The sequence below is a fragment of the Oryzias latipes genome, chromosome 9 (assembly GCF_002234675.1).
Source record: "Oryzias latipes chromosome 9, ASM223467v1".
Taxonomy (NCBI): Eukaryota; Metazoa; Chordata; class Actinopteri; order Beloniformes; family Adrianichthyidae; genus Oryzias; species Oryzias latipes.
Window position 1 is genome coordinate 22,284,608 of NC_019867.2, and position 16,269 is coordinate 22,300,876.

The window sequence follows — 16,269 nt, forward strand, 5'->3', positions numbered from 1 at the left end:
CGCCAATTTTAACTGCACATTAGACATTTAGGGCCCCTTGATGGGGAGGGTGATTGGACATCACTGTGAGTAATCAGGAGATAGAGAGAAATATTCTTTATTGATCCCACATTGGGGAAATTCAATGGTTACAGCAGTTCAAAAAGCAGAGAAGAATGACAACAATGTGCAAAAGAATGAGGGGTGTTCAAAATGTGCAAAAATACAAATACAAAATGTGCAAAAATAGAAAACGTAAGTAATAGCTTATGTACACTATTACGACATAACGTATGTTATGCATAATAATAAAATTAAATAAATAAAGTAAAAACACAGAATATACAGATAGGCAATGGATGTATGATTACCGGTTTGTACATGCATATTTAAACTGTGGCATTGTACAATCTCACAGCTGTTGGGATGAATGACTTGCGGAACAGTTCCTTCCTGCATGGGGGGTGTAGAAGTCTGCAACTGAAGGAGCTGTTCAGTGCCTCCACTGTCTGATGTAGTGGGTGAGAGGTGTTGTCCATGATGGATGTTAGCTTGGCCAACATCCTCCTTTCACACACTTCCTCCACAAAGTCCAGTGGACAGCCCAGGACAGAACTGGCCCTCCTGACCAGCTAGTTAAGTCTCTTCCTGACCCAGTCTGGGCTGCCTGCTCCCCAACAGGCCACGGCGTAGTGGATAACAGAGGCCACCACAGAGTCATAGAAAGTCCTTAAGAGAGGCCTGCACACTCCAAAGGAACTCAGTCTCCTCAGAAGGTGGAGGCGACTTTGGCCCTTCTTATCCAGGGCATCGGTGTTGTGAGTCCAGTCCAGTTTCTTGTTAAGGTGAACACCCAGGTACTTAAAACTGTCCACTACCTCAATGTCCAAGCCCTGGATGCTCACCGGTGTGAATTGTGGTGCTCTGCTCCAGAACTCAATCACCATCTCCTTTGTTTTACTGGTGTTCAAGGACAGGTGATTACGCTCACACCAGTCCACAAAGTACTTGATGACTGACCTGTACCCCCGCTCGTTCCCCCCGACTCACAGCCAACAATGGCCGAGTCGTCAGAGAACTTCTGGAGGTGACAACTGCCGGTGTTGTAGGTAAAGTCCGATGTATAAAGGGTGAAGAAGAACGGTGAGAGCACCGTCCCCTGAGGAGCACCAGTGGTGGAAACCACCATTGCCGACACACAGTTGTGTAGCCTCACATGCTGTGGTCTGTTGGTGAGGTAGTTGGTCGTCCATGCAGTCAGTCCGTCCACTCCTGCCCGTTCCAGCTTCTCTCTCAGCAGAGCTGGCCGTATCGTGTTGAAGGCTCTGGAGAAGTCAAACAACATGACCTTCACAGCGGTTCCGGCGTCTTCTAGGTGAGTCAACGCCCGGTGCAGCAGGTAGATGACAGCGTCATCCACCCCGATGCTCGGCCTGTAGGCAACTGCAGCGGGTCTGTTGCGGTGCTGACCACTGAGCGAATGTGGCTGAGGATGAGCCTTTCCATGGTCTTCATCAAGTGGGAGGTCAGGGCTACTGGTTTGTAGTGGTTCGGCTCCTTAGCGTGAGCCATCTTAGGAACTGGAACCACACAGGAGGTCTTCCACAGGACTGGGACCATCACCAGACTCAGGCTCAGGTTGAAGATGTAAGTGACCACCTCACAGAGCTGGTCAGCACAGTCCCTGAGCAGTCCAGGTCCGATGCCGTCTGGACCTGCAGCTTTCCTGGTCTTGAGTCGTCTCAGTTCTCTCCTCACCTGATCAGAAGTGAGGCAAAGGGGGTTGGAGGTGTGGGGCAGAGATGGTATGGCTGTGGATGGGGGTGGTGTGCAGTGATGAGAGTGATTGGGGGTGGGCGTTGGTTTAGCTGCTGGGCTGGAGATGTGTGAAGTGGAGGGGGGAGGGCTAGAGTCAAACCTGATGAAGAACAGATTTAAATAGTTGGCCAAGCCCTTGTCTTCATCAGATGCCACCGTGTCTGCTCTTTGTCCGTGACCACTGATGGTCTTTAGACCTCTCCACACACCTCGAACGTTGTTACTTCTCCAGCCGCTCCTCCAGCGTCCTCTTGTAGCTGTTCTTGGCCTGTCTGATTTTATATTTGAGTTCATGCTGAACTCTCCTCTGCTCCTCTCTGTCCCCTGAAATAAAAGCACTCCTCTTCTCCTTCAGTAGGGCTCTCAGCTCAGGGGTCACCCAGGGCTTGCTGTTGGAGAAACACCGCACCCTCCGAGTTGGTACAGTGTTCTCTACACAGAAGCTGATGTAGTCAGTGATGCAGTGGGTCAGGCTGTCGATGTCATCTCCATGAGAGCTGCAGAGTCTCTCCCAGTCCGTGGTCTGGAAACAGTCTCTCAGTCTCTCACTGGCCTCGTCAGTCCACGCTCTCACTGACTTCTTCTTCTGGGGTGGCTCTCTTCTTGCCTTGGGTTTGTATTCAGGGAGCAGATGCACCAGGTTGTGATCAGAGCGGCCGAGTGGGGGGAGGGTGTTGGAGTCATATTATCTTAACGTTTGCATACATTAAGTCCAGCGTCTTGTTCTCCCTAGTGTGGCACTTAACATACTGAGTGAAAGTGGGGAGAATGGAGGAGAGCGAGGCATGGTTGAAGTCCCCGCTGATGAGGAGCAGCGCCTGCGGGTGCCGGGTCTGCATGCGCGTCACCACTTCGTGGAGGCTGCGCTCGCAGGCTGCCTCCGCGTCGGCCGATGGAGGGATGAACACGCTAAAAGGCAGCCTGTGAGCGCAGCCTCCGCGTCGGCCGATGGAGGGATGTACACGCTAAAAACTATAACATGTGAAAACTCCCTCGGGATGTAATACGGCCGAATGCCCACAGCGAGAACCCCGATGTCACGGGAGCAAAGCTGTTTCTTCACAGAGATGTGCGCCGGGTTGCACCATCCTCCTCCTTTCTTCTTACCACTATCTCTCAAATTCCTGTCCGCCCGAAGCAGTTTGAATCCATCCAGTGCGAGCACGGAGTCCGGTGTCGATTCATTCAGCCACGTCTCAGTGAAATACATGAGGCTACACTCCCTGTATTCCTGCTGTAACCTGGTCAGCACTGTCAGCTCGTCCATCTTGTTAGGAGAGGGAATGGACGTTTCCCATAATGATTGATGGAACGTGTGGTTTGTACCTCCATCTCCTCTCCCGAAGCCTACGTCCTGCTCTGCAGCCTCTCCGTTTCCTCCGTATTTCAGGTCTTCCGGTGTAGAAAGGTGCGTGGCCGCGCAGAGCCAACAGCTGATCCCTGGAGTAAACAATGGATCCATGTGTGAAGCTGAGGGGGCCCGCCGACACACTCCCAAACAAATTAAAAAACAATGAAAAACAGAACGCAAAAATAATAAAATTGCTCTCCTTATGTGCAGACTTGCAAAAGGCATTGACCACGTAAAAGAAAAGCCGTAGAGCGGGCCAAAAACAATAAAAAAGAAAACAAAAGAAAAAAGAGAAGAGAGAGCTGCCGTAACTAGCTGCTGCTCCTGCGGCGCCATCATGAAAAAAAAAAAATAGAAAAAAAAATATGAAAGGAGATATCCTCTTAGTGCCCTACCCGCCAATATTAACTGCACCCCGTTAGACTACACACCCTTTACCCCTCAAAATATACACTCCAACACAAACACACATACGTGCACACACACACACCCATACAATCACACAAACATGCATTTCACAAGGAAGGTGGGATCTCGGACCATCTGTCCCCTACCCCATCTCTGGTAAGGGGTATTGGGCCCTTGGCAACGGCGGCCGTGTTCCCTGGGTGCTGGCTCCCTGGGTCCGGCAGCCCTCTCTCCTCGCAGGAAGAGGGATCCCTGAGTTCTCTGGCAAGACCAATAGCCAGGGATCACATCACATCTGAGCCTGGGGGTGTCCGTGTCCCTGTGGTGTGGGTTCTGGTCCTGCCCCTGGGCGCTGGGACTTCCCAAATTTCCAACTGTGGGCAAGCCTGGTCGGGCCATGTTTATAACACTTCTTGTGGAACCCCTGTTCCCCTGGGTGTCCTCCACCTGGGCATGATGGCTGGCCCCTGCCTTGCTCTCTCCTGAACCAACCGTGGACTGGGTGGGTGGCTGTCTGGAGATCAGGGCGGGTCTCCCTTGGGGGGTCCTGACTCGTACCTGGGATTTTGGTGGTGGGATGCACAGAACTCCTTGGGGGTGATGAGGTGCTCGTCTGATGGCTGTGGGTGCTCTTCTGGGGCGGGGTCCCGCTTTGGGCCCTCCCGGCGCGGCGCTGCTCTCCTGGTTGTGCTGGAGCTTACACTCTCAGTTCCCCCATGCCTCCTCGCTCTCTGGCTTTGAGGGCCCCCGTGGCAGTCCTGCTGGCCCTGGCCTGGGTGGCGGATGTGGTCGCCCAGGGGGCGGTTGTTCTCTATCTGCTACAGTGCTGGTGTTGGAGGGGGGTTTTTGGCTGCTGCTGCGTGCGGGGGTCTTGGTGTGGGGAGGGCTGGGCACTCTCCATCCTTCTTTTTACATTCTATCATCCATTCTAGAAGAACATAAACACTCACTTGAGCACAGGTGTTAGCTCACCTTTGCACAAATAGTTTGTCTGATTGAATGAAATGTTTCACACTAGTTGGTTTGAATGCATAGGTATGCATGTGGGAACATTATCTGTATTTTGTACATGTTGGGGGCGCGCAAGGACGCTGCGGCTTACGGCTCTCCTATTCAGTGCTATGTTTTTTCTGTTTCTCTGAGGACTATCGGTTCTGCGAACCTCCTCTACACGCGTTCGGACCTCATAGATATAGGAAATCATCATCACACATCTATCTCAAACGACTTTCTCTACACACACGACATCCTAGCCGAGATAGCCAGACCAGCGGGCTCTCCGTGGCTTGTTTTCGGAACTTGGATGCGGCGCAGACGGCGGAGAGAGAGGAAACAGAAAGGGGGCTGCCGATCTGGAGCTATGATACGGCTGATGAATCAACCACACAAGCCACCTCTTCCGAGCCTGTATGTCGCAAACGCAAGATCCTTGGCACACAAAATGGATTATTTACAACTACAACTCCCTAACAACCGTTACGTGCGCGACTGCTGCGTAATGATCATCACCGAGACATGGCTACACTCGGGGATACCAGACGTTAGCATGCAGCTAGCAGGCCGCACTCTTCTACGCTGGGACAGAACAAAAGACTCCGGTAAGAGCAGAGGAGGGGGGCGCTACATCTACATACACGACAACTGGTCTAACAATGGGACAATTATAGACAATTTCTGCTCTCCTGATCTCGAGTACATGACTGTTAAATGCCGGCCTTTCTTTCTACCGAGAGAGTTCACCGTTGTGATTGTTACGGCGGTGTACATTCCACCCGACGCAAACACAAACAAGGCCCTCTCTCTCCTGCTGAACATCATAAACGAACATCAACGAGCCCACCCTGACGGCGTTCATGTTATTGCAGGAGACTTCAACAGTGCTAACCTGAAAACTGTAATAACCTGAAAACTGTACTGCCGAATTTTTACCAGCATGTTAAGTGTGCCACGAGGGGTGAAAACACTCTGGATCATGTTTATACCAACATCAAACATGCATTCAAAGCCATACCCGTCCCCCACCAGGGGCAGTCAGACCACCTCTCCCTCCTGCTACCCCCAGCCTACACCACCCTCAGACGCAGTGGAAGTCCCATCACAAAAACTATAACGACATGGGCTGACGATGCACTTAGCAGATTACAAGACTGCTTTGAGCAGACGGACTGGAATATGTTTCAACACCAGGAGCTGGAAACATACACAAGCACGGTGCTGGATTACATCAAGTTCTGCATGGGAAATGTGACTGTAGACAAAAGCATCCGGGTTTTCCCTAACCAGAAACCCTGGATGACCGCCCAAGTCCGCAAACTCCTCAAAGCCTGTGACGCTGCCTTCCGGTCAGGCGACAGAGCTCTGTACAGAGCTGCCCGTGCTGACCTGAGAAAGGGGGTCAAAAAAGCTAAGATGGACCACAGGAGGACCATTGAGTCCCATCTGTCTAGCAACAACACGCGGGAGGTGTGGAAGGGCATACATGACATCACCAACTACAGGGGATGCCAAGTAACTACAGACCATCTAAATGCAGCACTAGCAGAGGAGCTGAATAACTACTTTGCACGTTTTGAGGCTCCAAAACAACAGAACTCTGCCGCACCAGTCCCATCCCCACCCCCAATCCCGTCCAGCTCCACCTCTCCAGTCACGTCACTCACTGTGACTGAGGATGACGTAAGGAAGGTGCTCCTAGCTGTGAACCCCAGAAAGGCAGCTGGCCCAGATGGGGTTCCTGGCAAAGTGCTCAGAGCATGTGCTCTTCAGCTCGCACCCATCTTCATAGAGATCTTCAACCTCTCCCTGGCCCAGGCAGTGATACCCTCCTGCCTTAAATCTGCAACCATCATCACAGTGCCGAAGAAATCCCCCATCTCCAGCCTCAACGACTACCGTCCTGTGGCACTCACTCCAGTTATCATGAAGTGCTTCGAGAGACACATCAGTGACCACCTCCCCCCTGACCTCGACCCCCACCAGTTTGCATACCGCACAAACCGGTCTACAGAGGATGCCATTGCCTTAGCCCTGCATGCTGCACTGAGCCACCTGGAGGAGCAGCAGAGCTATATTCGGATGCTCTTTGTAGACTATAGCTCCAGTGACGTGCGGTGAGGTCAATGACTGGTGAGGCACTGAATCCTCTGGAATCAGATTTACAATAAAAGAACTGAATATTTCACCATTTATTCAACGACTCTTCTTGTTTATAAATTATTCATTATTGTACTGTTAAAAAATTAAAGTATACACATTTCATTTTGACCCTCAGTAACTATTTCTCCTATTTTTCAACTTCAAATTCTGGTGTTTTAATCAGTGTTTTCAGAAGGTTGTCTGTGAAAATGATCATAAAATATAGTTTTCAAATATTTACACTTTATTTTCACTCACTCCCATGTTATTTAAAATAAAAAGTTTGACCTTACCTTCACTTGTACATGAAGTCCATGCGCCTATCTTTTTCCACAAAAAGTTCTATGACCCTGTTATTAAAGTCTTCCTTATTTTGCTGTAGCTTATTGAGTCTCTCCCTCTCAATGGAGATTATGGCCAGTGAAGAAAGACGTCCTTGGTCCGTTCTGTTTCTGCTGTATGTTTTCAGTCTTTTTAATGCAGAGAATGACCTCTCCACTGATGCTGTTGTAGCTGGTAGAGTGAGAGTCAGCTGGAGTAACTTGGTTGCTTCTGGAACCGTCTGGATTAGGTCATTCTTGGCCAAAAAGCTGAGGAGCTGAACAGGTGATTGACATGCATTCCTTACTGCTTGTGAGCCGTAAAGTCCCAGAAGATCAGCCTTCAGTTTTACAAAGTCAAAGAATCTTGCATATGTTGACAGACTCAGCAGCTTGGTGTCATCAAACTGTTGTGACATTTCATGGAATTTGGTGCAGTCAACCAAGCCAAGGAAAGCTAGTTCATCAAAGTGGTCAAACCGAGCTTTCATTTGAACAATGACATTGTCCATGATGCTGTAATACATTCTTCTCTTCTCATCTCTGTCTGGCTGTTTGTTGCCACCATCTGACAGACCGAGAGCGGTGCATTTCTCCTCATACTTCTCATGAAAAATGTCAAACTCCTGTCTCATGCGTTCAATAGCTGAGACCGTGTCACGGATCCGTGCACAACAGTGTCCGATGTCCATGACCCTGTTTTGCAGCACTCTAAAAAGGGCATCTGTTTCCACAAAAACAGTCTCACATGCCACAAGGAGGAAGCATGTGGATGTTTTTGACAACCACCGATCATATCCTGCAGCCATCATCAGTGTGTCATTGTCCAAGTTGTCAGGATTTTCATTTATAATGCGGAATACAGCACGCAAATCAGAAAGAAACATGCTTATTGTTTGCAGGATCCGGGAGTTTGAGCTCCATCTTGTGGGCGCTGCTCTTGGTAAACGTCGCTTCACACCATCATCTAATAAGCGGGTTCCATTCGTGGACTTGCTAAAAAACGTACCTAGTCCCTCAACCGTCTTGAAGAAAGTTCGATTTTGAGGCATGCACTTTGCTGAATGCATCAGCACGAGGTTCAGTTTGTGTGCGTAGCAGTGAGTAAACATGGCCTCGGGCACCTTCTTTTTAATTTTGGCCTGCACACCGTTAAGCTCTGATGCCATCACGGCAGCCCCATCGTACGTTTGAGCCACTAACTTTTCAACACAGTTGTATTTTTCCAACACTCCTAAAACATATGCAGTTATAGCTGGCGCTCGTCTATCTTCGCTTATGTCATCAAAGCCCAAAAAGGCCTCTTTCACTTCGCAGGCATCACCTTTTAAAACAACATAGCACAAAATGACTGAAATCTGGGCTTTGTTTGTGACATCAGTAGTCTCATCAACTTCTACCGCAACAAATGAGGCTCCATTTATGTCTATTTTAATATCTTTTTTTTTTAAATTGTTTTCAAAATTTGAACAATTTGAACACAAAAACATTTGAACAGTTTAAGCATCAAGTATCAAAAATATGTCAGCCCCCCCACCCATCAACTTAAGACAGCCATACAAGTAAAATAATTAAAACAAATAATAATTATGAAAAAGATAAAAACTAAGTAAAGACAAAAAATAAATAAAAAGGTATACAGGCAGTTATAATACATACAAGGATGTGAACTTTTGTTTTTTTGTTTTTTTTCCACAGGTGTTTCAGTCCACTGACCAGTTTGTTTATGAAAAAGGCATTAAATAAGATTGCTTAATGTTTTGTCCCTGTAAAAGTAGACCGTTTAAGTCGGCAGGCCGATGGTTTAAAAATGGAGACCATGTTGTAAGAAACATCTCCTCCCTTCCTTCCATAACTGCATGTAACCTCTCATGAGGAAATGTACTGAACACCTCTCTGTAACAGAGAGTGACAGTGGGAGGGGACTCCTTTATCCAATGTATCAAGATACATTTCCGAGCGATTAAAAGCAGTTTCTCAAGAAGCTTATAATGTGCAGTAGGAATCTGTAATTTCCTCGAGGAAAGGCCCAACAGGAAGACACCTGGATCCTTCTTGAGTTTTAATTTGAAGATCTCACTGATCACAGATGAAATATGATTCCAGAATCTAGAAATTTTCCTACATTCCCAAAAACAGTGAAAATATGTTCCTCTCTCCAAATTACATTTCAAGCACAAAGGAGACAGAGAATGATTAATTTTGTGTAAAATAACAGGAGTTGTGTGGAGTCTGTGGATTATTCTATACTGAGTCTCTCTTAGTCTGTTGCACGTGAACATAGATTTAATCAAGCGGAGTGCTGTTTGCCAATCATCTTCTATATATTGAGAGTCTAAGTCTATTTCCCATTTACGGGAAATATCTGGAAGGAGGCATATGCCTAAAGAGTTAAGGAGAGAATAAAATGATCCAATCAGGTGCCTCCTGTCTTTGCGATCCCCCAATAACTTTTCTACATCATTAACAGCGGATGTGGAAATAACATGAGAAGAAATAAAATGTCTCATTTGGAGATGTGCGAAAAAATGTTTTTGAGGAACATGAAATGTGGTTTGTAATTGTTGAAAAGACATAACAGTGTCGTCTTTAATTAAATCGCCAATTACATTAATTCCTAAATTACGCCAGGAGGAGAATGCAGATGGGCCAACACCAGCAGGAAAATCAGGATTTTGAGTTATTGGGGAAAGCAAAGACTTAACTTTTGTCTTTCCCAGGTGCTTTAACACATCACGCCAAACTCTAATACCATTATAAATGATAGGATTTTTTCTAACAGATAGTGGGATTTTGGCCACGTCACAGGTGATCAATCCCCAGGGAGAATGAGGAGAGCATGCCCATGAGTCAATGCAGTTCTCCCTCTTTAGATATGTATGTAGCCACAGCCAGTAATGATGGGCATGGCAGGCCCAGTTATAGAAAATTATATTTGGCACTGAGAGACCACCCATATCGGGATGCAACTGCAAAATCTTAAGTTTCTGTCTTGGCTTCTTCCCGAGCCATATAAAGTTGGTAAAGGCCTTTTCCAGATCTCTGTTAGTTTTCTTTGATATGTATAGAGGGAGCATCTGCAGAGGATACAAGAGACGTGGTAGAACATTCATTTTGATTAAACTAATTCGACCCAACATCGACAGCGGAAGTTTATGCCATCGCTGTAGATCCTTCTTTATCTCTGTGCAGATGGGGGAGAAGTTCAGTTTTAACATATCGTTCAGATCTGGGGACATTTTCACGCCGAGATACAGCAAACCACCAACAGTCCATTTGAATGGGAAATCATTGGGAATGTCAGCCTTGGTCAGGCCTCCCAACGGCATAGCTTCTGATTTTGCTAAATTAATTTTGTAACCAGATATAGAACTAAATTTGTTAAAGGCTTTAAGAGTAGTGGGAATTGATTGTTTAGGTAATGTTAAGAATAGAATGATGTCATCAGCATACAAAGCAATATTATGCTCCATGTTCCCCAGCGATATTCCCTTAACCTCAGCTTGCATGCGTATAGTTTCAGCTAGTGGCTCCAATGCTAAGGCAAAAGGAAGTGGGCTAAGAGGACAACCTTGGCGCACGCCTCTCGCTAATGCAAATGGTTCAGAGCAGCGACCATTAGTCAACACAGAGGCTGTAGGTGAATGGTATATGGCTTGTATCCATCTAAGAAAGCTACCCCCAAGTCCAAATCTATGGAGAACGTCAAAAAGATACTCCCACTCTATCCGATCGAAAGCTTTTTCAGCATCGAGAGAGACAGCCAGGGCTTTCTGCTTCCTTATAGAGGAGAACTGTATAATATTCAGCAGCCTTCTCACATTGCTGTGGGATAACCGTCCCGGCACAAACCCTGACTGGTCTGGGTGAACAAGGGTTGGGAGGAAGTTCTGCAGCCTACGAGCAAGAAGTTTAGAGAGCACCTTACTGTCAACAGAAATAAGGCTGATGGGTCGATAAGACCCACATAAGTCAGCTGGTTTGTCTTTTTTTAAGATCACAGACACATGTGCATGACTTAATGTGGGGGGAAGGAAGCCTTTCTCAAATGAATCTACAAACATATCTGTTAGTGGACCAACGAGCATCTTACAAAATGTTTTATAAAATTCAGGTCCAAAGCCATCTGGTCCTGGAGCTTTGCCTCCCTTCAGAGCAAAAATGGCCTCAGAGACTTCCTCTTTGCTTATTGAATTATTTAGAATTTTTTTCTGTTCATCAGACAGAGTAGCAAATTTTATTTTGTCAAGAAAATCTGCTCTGTTGTCAGCAGAGGATTCACATTGAGAGCTATAAAGGTCTTGGTAATATAATTTCATGATTTTGTTTATATCTGTAGACTTGTTTTGCCTCTTTCCATCCCTATCTGTAAGAGCAGGGATTTATTTCCAGATTCAAATAATCTATGTTTAGCATAAAAAATTTGTGTCTGCACTTTCTTTGTTAACTACGACGGAGTTTTAGGGCCACGGTGAGGAAAAAAAATTCTGGCCAACATGACGAGATTAAAGTCGTCATGTCGACTTTAATCTCGTCATGACGAGAAAAAACTCGACACAAAGTTTCGAGAAAAAACTCGTCTTGTCGAGATTAAAGTCGAAATAAAGTTTCGAGATTAAAGTCGCAATGTTGCGCGCGAGCGAAAAAAACTCATAAATTTACGAGATTATTGTGGAAGTGAGCATGCAGAGCAGCAGGTGAACGCCGCGCAGCAGCAGAGCAGACCGACTAAACTTTGTTGAACAGGTGAGCTGAATGTTTATTGATAACGTTCCAAATGTCTGGAAGCTCATTTGTTTGATTTACAAGTTATTAAAGTTTTATTTATTGATGGTTGGTTTGCAGGATCACTGCAGCCCGATGAAGCCGTCATCGGTTGTCCCTGCAGCTGTTTGCTTGAATCCTTTCTTCCTCCACCAAAGACAAGATCTCTACGTTTGTGTGACACTTCCGTCTGAGGAGGAGAAGCACTTTTTGCCTTTTTCAACGTTGTAATGCTAATATAACAGAGTATTTTCATTCATCTTTGTTTTTTAATGATCAAACGGGTCGCTTCATCTGCAGGAGGGGGCGTATGTAACACTGTTTACTTCCGCATTGGTGATCGGATGACAGATTCATGACGTAATGTGACAGATGAACTTCAGGTTATGTGAATGAAAAAGAGAATAAAGGCTGCAGCGGTCCTCTACACCCAAACGTGTCTCTAAGCTCCTTATTTTACAGATGAAACTCCGCTTTACTGACACCGAACCCCGGAAAGACTACTACACGGAGAATAATCTGATTTTGAGTCGCCAAAAGACTCAGAATCTCTTTGTTTTAAACCTATAATCCGGAAATAAAGATTCACAAAAGGCTCCACATATTTCATCTTCAAGATAGGCTCCGATAAACAGACAACTTCGGGGTTTTCTCCTTGTTAATCTATGACTTTTTTCCCGTAAATTTACGAGTTTTTATCTCCTAATAAAATTTCTTTTTTTTGGTGGCCATAAAACTCTGTCGTAAACTCTCAAATACAAAGCCACTAGCTCACTAACATTAGCCATAACACTGAATATTCCTGAAAGACTCAGCTTCACTGCTCTCGCACAACATTGCGACTTTAATCTCGAAACTTTATTTCGACTTTTATCTCGACACGACGAGTTTTTTCTCGAAACTTTGTGTCGAGTTTTTTCTCGTCATGACGAGATTAAAGTCGACATGACGACTTTAATCTCGTCATGTTGGCCAGAAATTTTTTTTCCTCACTGTGGCCCTAAAACTCCGTCGTAGTTAACAGCTGGTTTAGGGCAGAGCGAGCTGCTTCCAGTTGCTTTGCTAAAGAGTCACTAGGATGCTGCCTGAACTGAACCTCCAGCCCTGCTATATTTTTTTCTAGGTCTAATTGTGATTTCAGAGCTTTCTTCTTCTGAGCTGATGTATATGATATGATTGACCCCCGTATGTATGCCTTACCAGATTCCCATAGTGTAGAAGGGCTTATCTCTGGAGTTTTATTAATGGTAATAAAACCTTCCCATTCTTTTGTAATATAATCTACAAAATCCTGGCTGCTCTATAAGGTTGGGTTTAGGCTCCAGCGTCTACAGGCTGGGTATAGGTAGGGAGGTGAGACAACTATGCTAACCGGAGCATGATCAGAGATGAATTTAGTGCCAATTGTACAGTTTTTTATCCTGTCTAGAACAAATTGAGATGAAAAAAAATAGTCTATCCGGGTGAAAACTTGATGTGGGATTGAAAAAAATGAGTAATCTTTATCTGTTGGATGCATAATTCGCCACACATCATGTGGGTTCAGGTCACTAAGAAATTCTAACATTTTCTCAGATTTCTTGAGGCGGTCTGAACGTGGGGGAGACATGTCTGTTTTTGGGTCTAATACACAATTGAAGTCACCTCCTAATAGTACATATGAGGATGAGAAGGATGTCAGGTCTGAGATAACTTGAGGGAGAAAAGAAGGATCGTAAACATTAGGTGCATAAACCAATCCAAAGACGACTTGCTCCCCATACAGGTGACCAGATAGGATAACGGATATAACGCCCTTGGCTGTCTTTTACCTCTTTTTCAAAGCTGAAAGGTAAACTACGGTGAAGGAGAATAGCAACTCCTCTGCTTTTTGAATTAAAAGATGAATAAAAAACCTGTCCCACCCAGCTCCTCCTCAGTTTTACATGTTCTGTATCTGAAAGATGAGTTTCCTGGAGCATGGCCATCTGACATTTCTCCTTCCTGAGAAAGGATAAGATTTTCTGGCGTTTGATAACATGGTTGATGCCTTTTACATTAAGTGAGATCATCTTTAAATCAGTCATCTGTTGCTCTTAGAGTTGATGTTAGTTTTTATAGAGTAACATTTAGCATTTTGAAAACCAACGGTCTCTTGGAATTTTTTTGGGCCTGTGCACTGCTTATACATAGAAAGAAAAATCACACAAAAAACAAAATAGGTGAAAATGGCTGTCTTTAACAATCTGTCCCTGAACAATGAAACCCCCCCCCCCGCAACAAAACACCATTCACACAACACACACACCACACACAACATTACCCATCCATTGGGAACAACCTTCCTGGGATGAGTGAAGCTGAGGGACATCTCCTCCAGCTCAGAGAGTGCACCAGACAGCCCCAGAATCTCTAGTCCTACTGCTGAGCTGCTACACTACACATCCCGCCCAGTTATTTACAGTTAAACCCTGGTCCATACATGTTAGCCTTACATGGAATAACAAAATTAACATTCATCGATCTAACTATGAGGTAATCAACACAGCTTCAAGCAGACAGCTGCTGGAACCCTCAAAAAGAAAATAGATTTTTTTTTTTTTGAGCAGTAGTTATTTCAAACCGTTTTTATCCAGGAACTCCTCTGCTGCCTGTGCGCTCCTGAAAGACCGCTCCGCTCCTTTAAGGCTGAAGCAGAGCGTGGCGGGGTAGCGCATGGAGAACCGGACCCCTCTTTTGATCAGGCGCTGGCACATTCCGTTAAAATTCTGTCGGGCTTCACGCACCTGAGCCGAGAAGTCCTGACGAATGTAGATCCTGCTGCCTTTGTAGATGATCTCTCCTTTCTCCCTGGCCGCTGTAAGGATCCGCTGTTTGTCAGTGAAGTTATGCAGCTTGATGATGACGGGTCTGCAGCGGTCCTCCTTTGGCGGGCCGAATGCGCGGTGCGCCCTGTCCAACTTTATAACTCTGCGCTTGGTCTCCATCCCTAGAACCTCTGGGAGCCAGGATTCGAAGAATGTCACCGAAGATTGTCCTTCAGAACCCTCTTTCAGACCGATTATCCTGATGTTTTCCCTGCGGCTGCGGTTCTCCCCATCGTCACACCGCTCCGTCAGAGTTTTCACTTTCTGCTGGAGTTCACTGACTTGGTTCTCCAGGGATGTAATACGGTCTTCATCTTCAGAAATCCGGTTCTCTGATTCGGTTATCCTCCTGGTGTTGTCATCTATACGACCATTCAGTCTGTCCACGGTAGATCGCAGATCCAGGAATTTCTCCTCCATCAGCTCGCCGATCCTCTCCGTCACAGTTTGGGCGATGGAGGCTGCAGCGCTGCTTTCCAAGCTAGCATTTAAGCTAGCTGGCTGCGGCGGCGACGATTTGGAGTCAGAGCGACTTTTCTTCGACATTTTTTGGATCAAATATAGATCGTTCAGGTTGAAAAAAGGCTTAGAAATTGGAAATGTAAAAGATTTCCAGCATTTAAAAAAAGTAAGCAGGTTAAATTTGAACTTATGGCGGGAGGCTGGCAACGTACGTCCTCTCACTCAAATAGCATCACATGACCCCCTTAATATCTTTTCTGATCGAATATCAGATAGAATATCTCGGTTTTCCCTCACCTTAGCGTTGTGGATGCTGATGTTTAGCTTCCGTTGATCATCCAATGCCAAATCGATCCTCGAATTTCCGAACGTTTTTAAAGAGATCTGGTTTTGAAAGTGCGTGGTGGATTTTTCATGTTTGCTGAGGCTTCTTTGCAAATTGTTCAAGTCACAATATCCTGTGTTACTCCAGACGTTCTCAGAATGTGAAAATAAAAGGCAAGGAAAGCAGTAGAGACGATTTCTTGCAGGACAGCCACAAAGCCAGTCTTTTCGTTGATACCAATCCATTTGAAAAGAACGACACGGTCCTCCTCGCTTACTTTGCAGCAAACCTTTCAGCTCCGTTGTAGGTCTTCAATCCTCAGTTATCTTCCGTTTCCCCTGGTAATCCAGTTGTGAAAAATGTTTTAATTTTTCAATATAATCTTCCATAATGAAGCAGATAAAGCATGAAAAACATTTGCTGTTCTTGAACTTTGCTGTTGTTGGCTTCGGCTTGGCGCCTACTTTGAACTGCTCCTGACAAGGCACCTGTTTAGCTGTCAGCTCACGTCTGCCCCCTGGTGGTGAGGCATGCCTCACCTGAAGCCGTTTCTGCAGGCCTGAAGCAGTGCTTCCAAGGCATGTCTGTGTTAACATTGAGCCCTACCGTCAGAAGTGAGGCACAGCGCTCCCGAGCCTCACCCGGAGATTCAGCTCTGTCTGTGATCGCGCAACACTCAAATTCGGCGATTTTAACCTCAGAAACTGTGGAAAACTTGCTGATTTGACTGAAAATTTATATTTAACTAAGATCAGTGGAAAATAATTTTTACTTAATTTACCTTTTTCTATTTTATCACGTGACCGCACGTCACTGTATAGCTCGGCTTTCAACACAATCATCCCTGACATACTGATCAGA

General features: G+C 45.8%; 1 protein-coding gene across 1 annotated transcript; it reads right to left on the reverse strand.

Annotated features, from left to right (window-relative positions):
- Positions 1-14,366: 14,366 nt before the first annotated feature.
- l1td1 (LINE1 type transposase domain containing 1) lies at positions 14,367-15,167 on the reverse strand. The gene has a single exon (XM_023958543.1). It carries the CDS (start codon positions 15,165-15,167, stop codon positions 14,367-14,369), a length of 801 nt encoding a protein of 266 aa, XP_023814311.1.
- Positions 15,168-16,269: the final 1,102 nt, after the last annotated feature.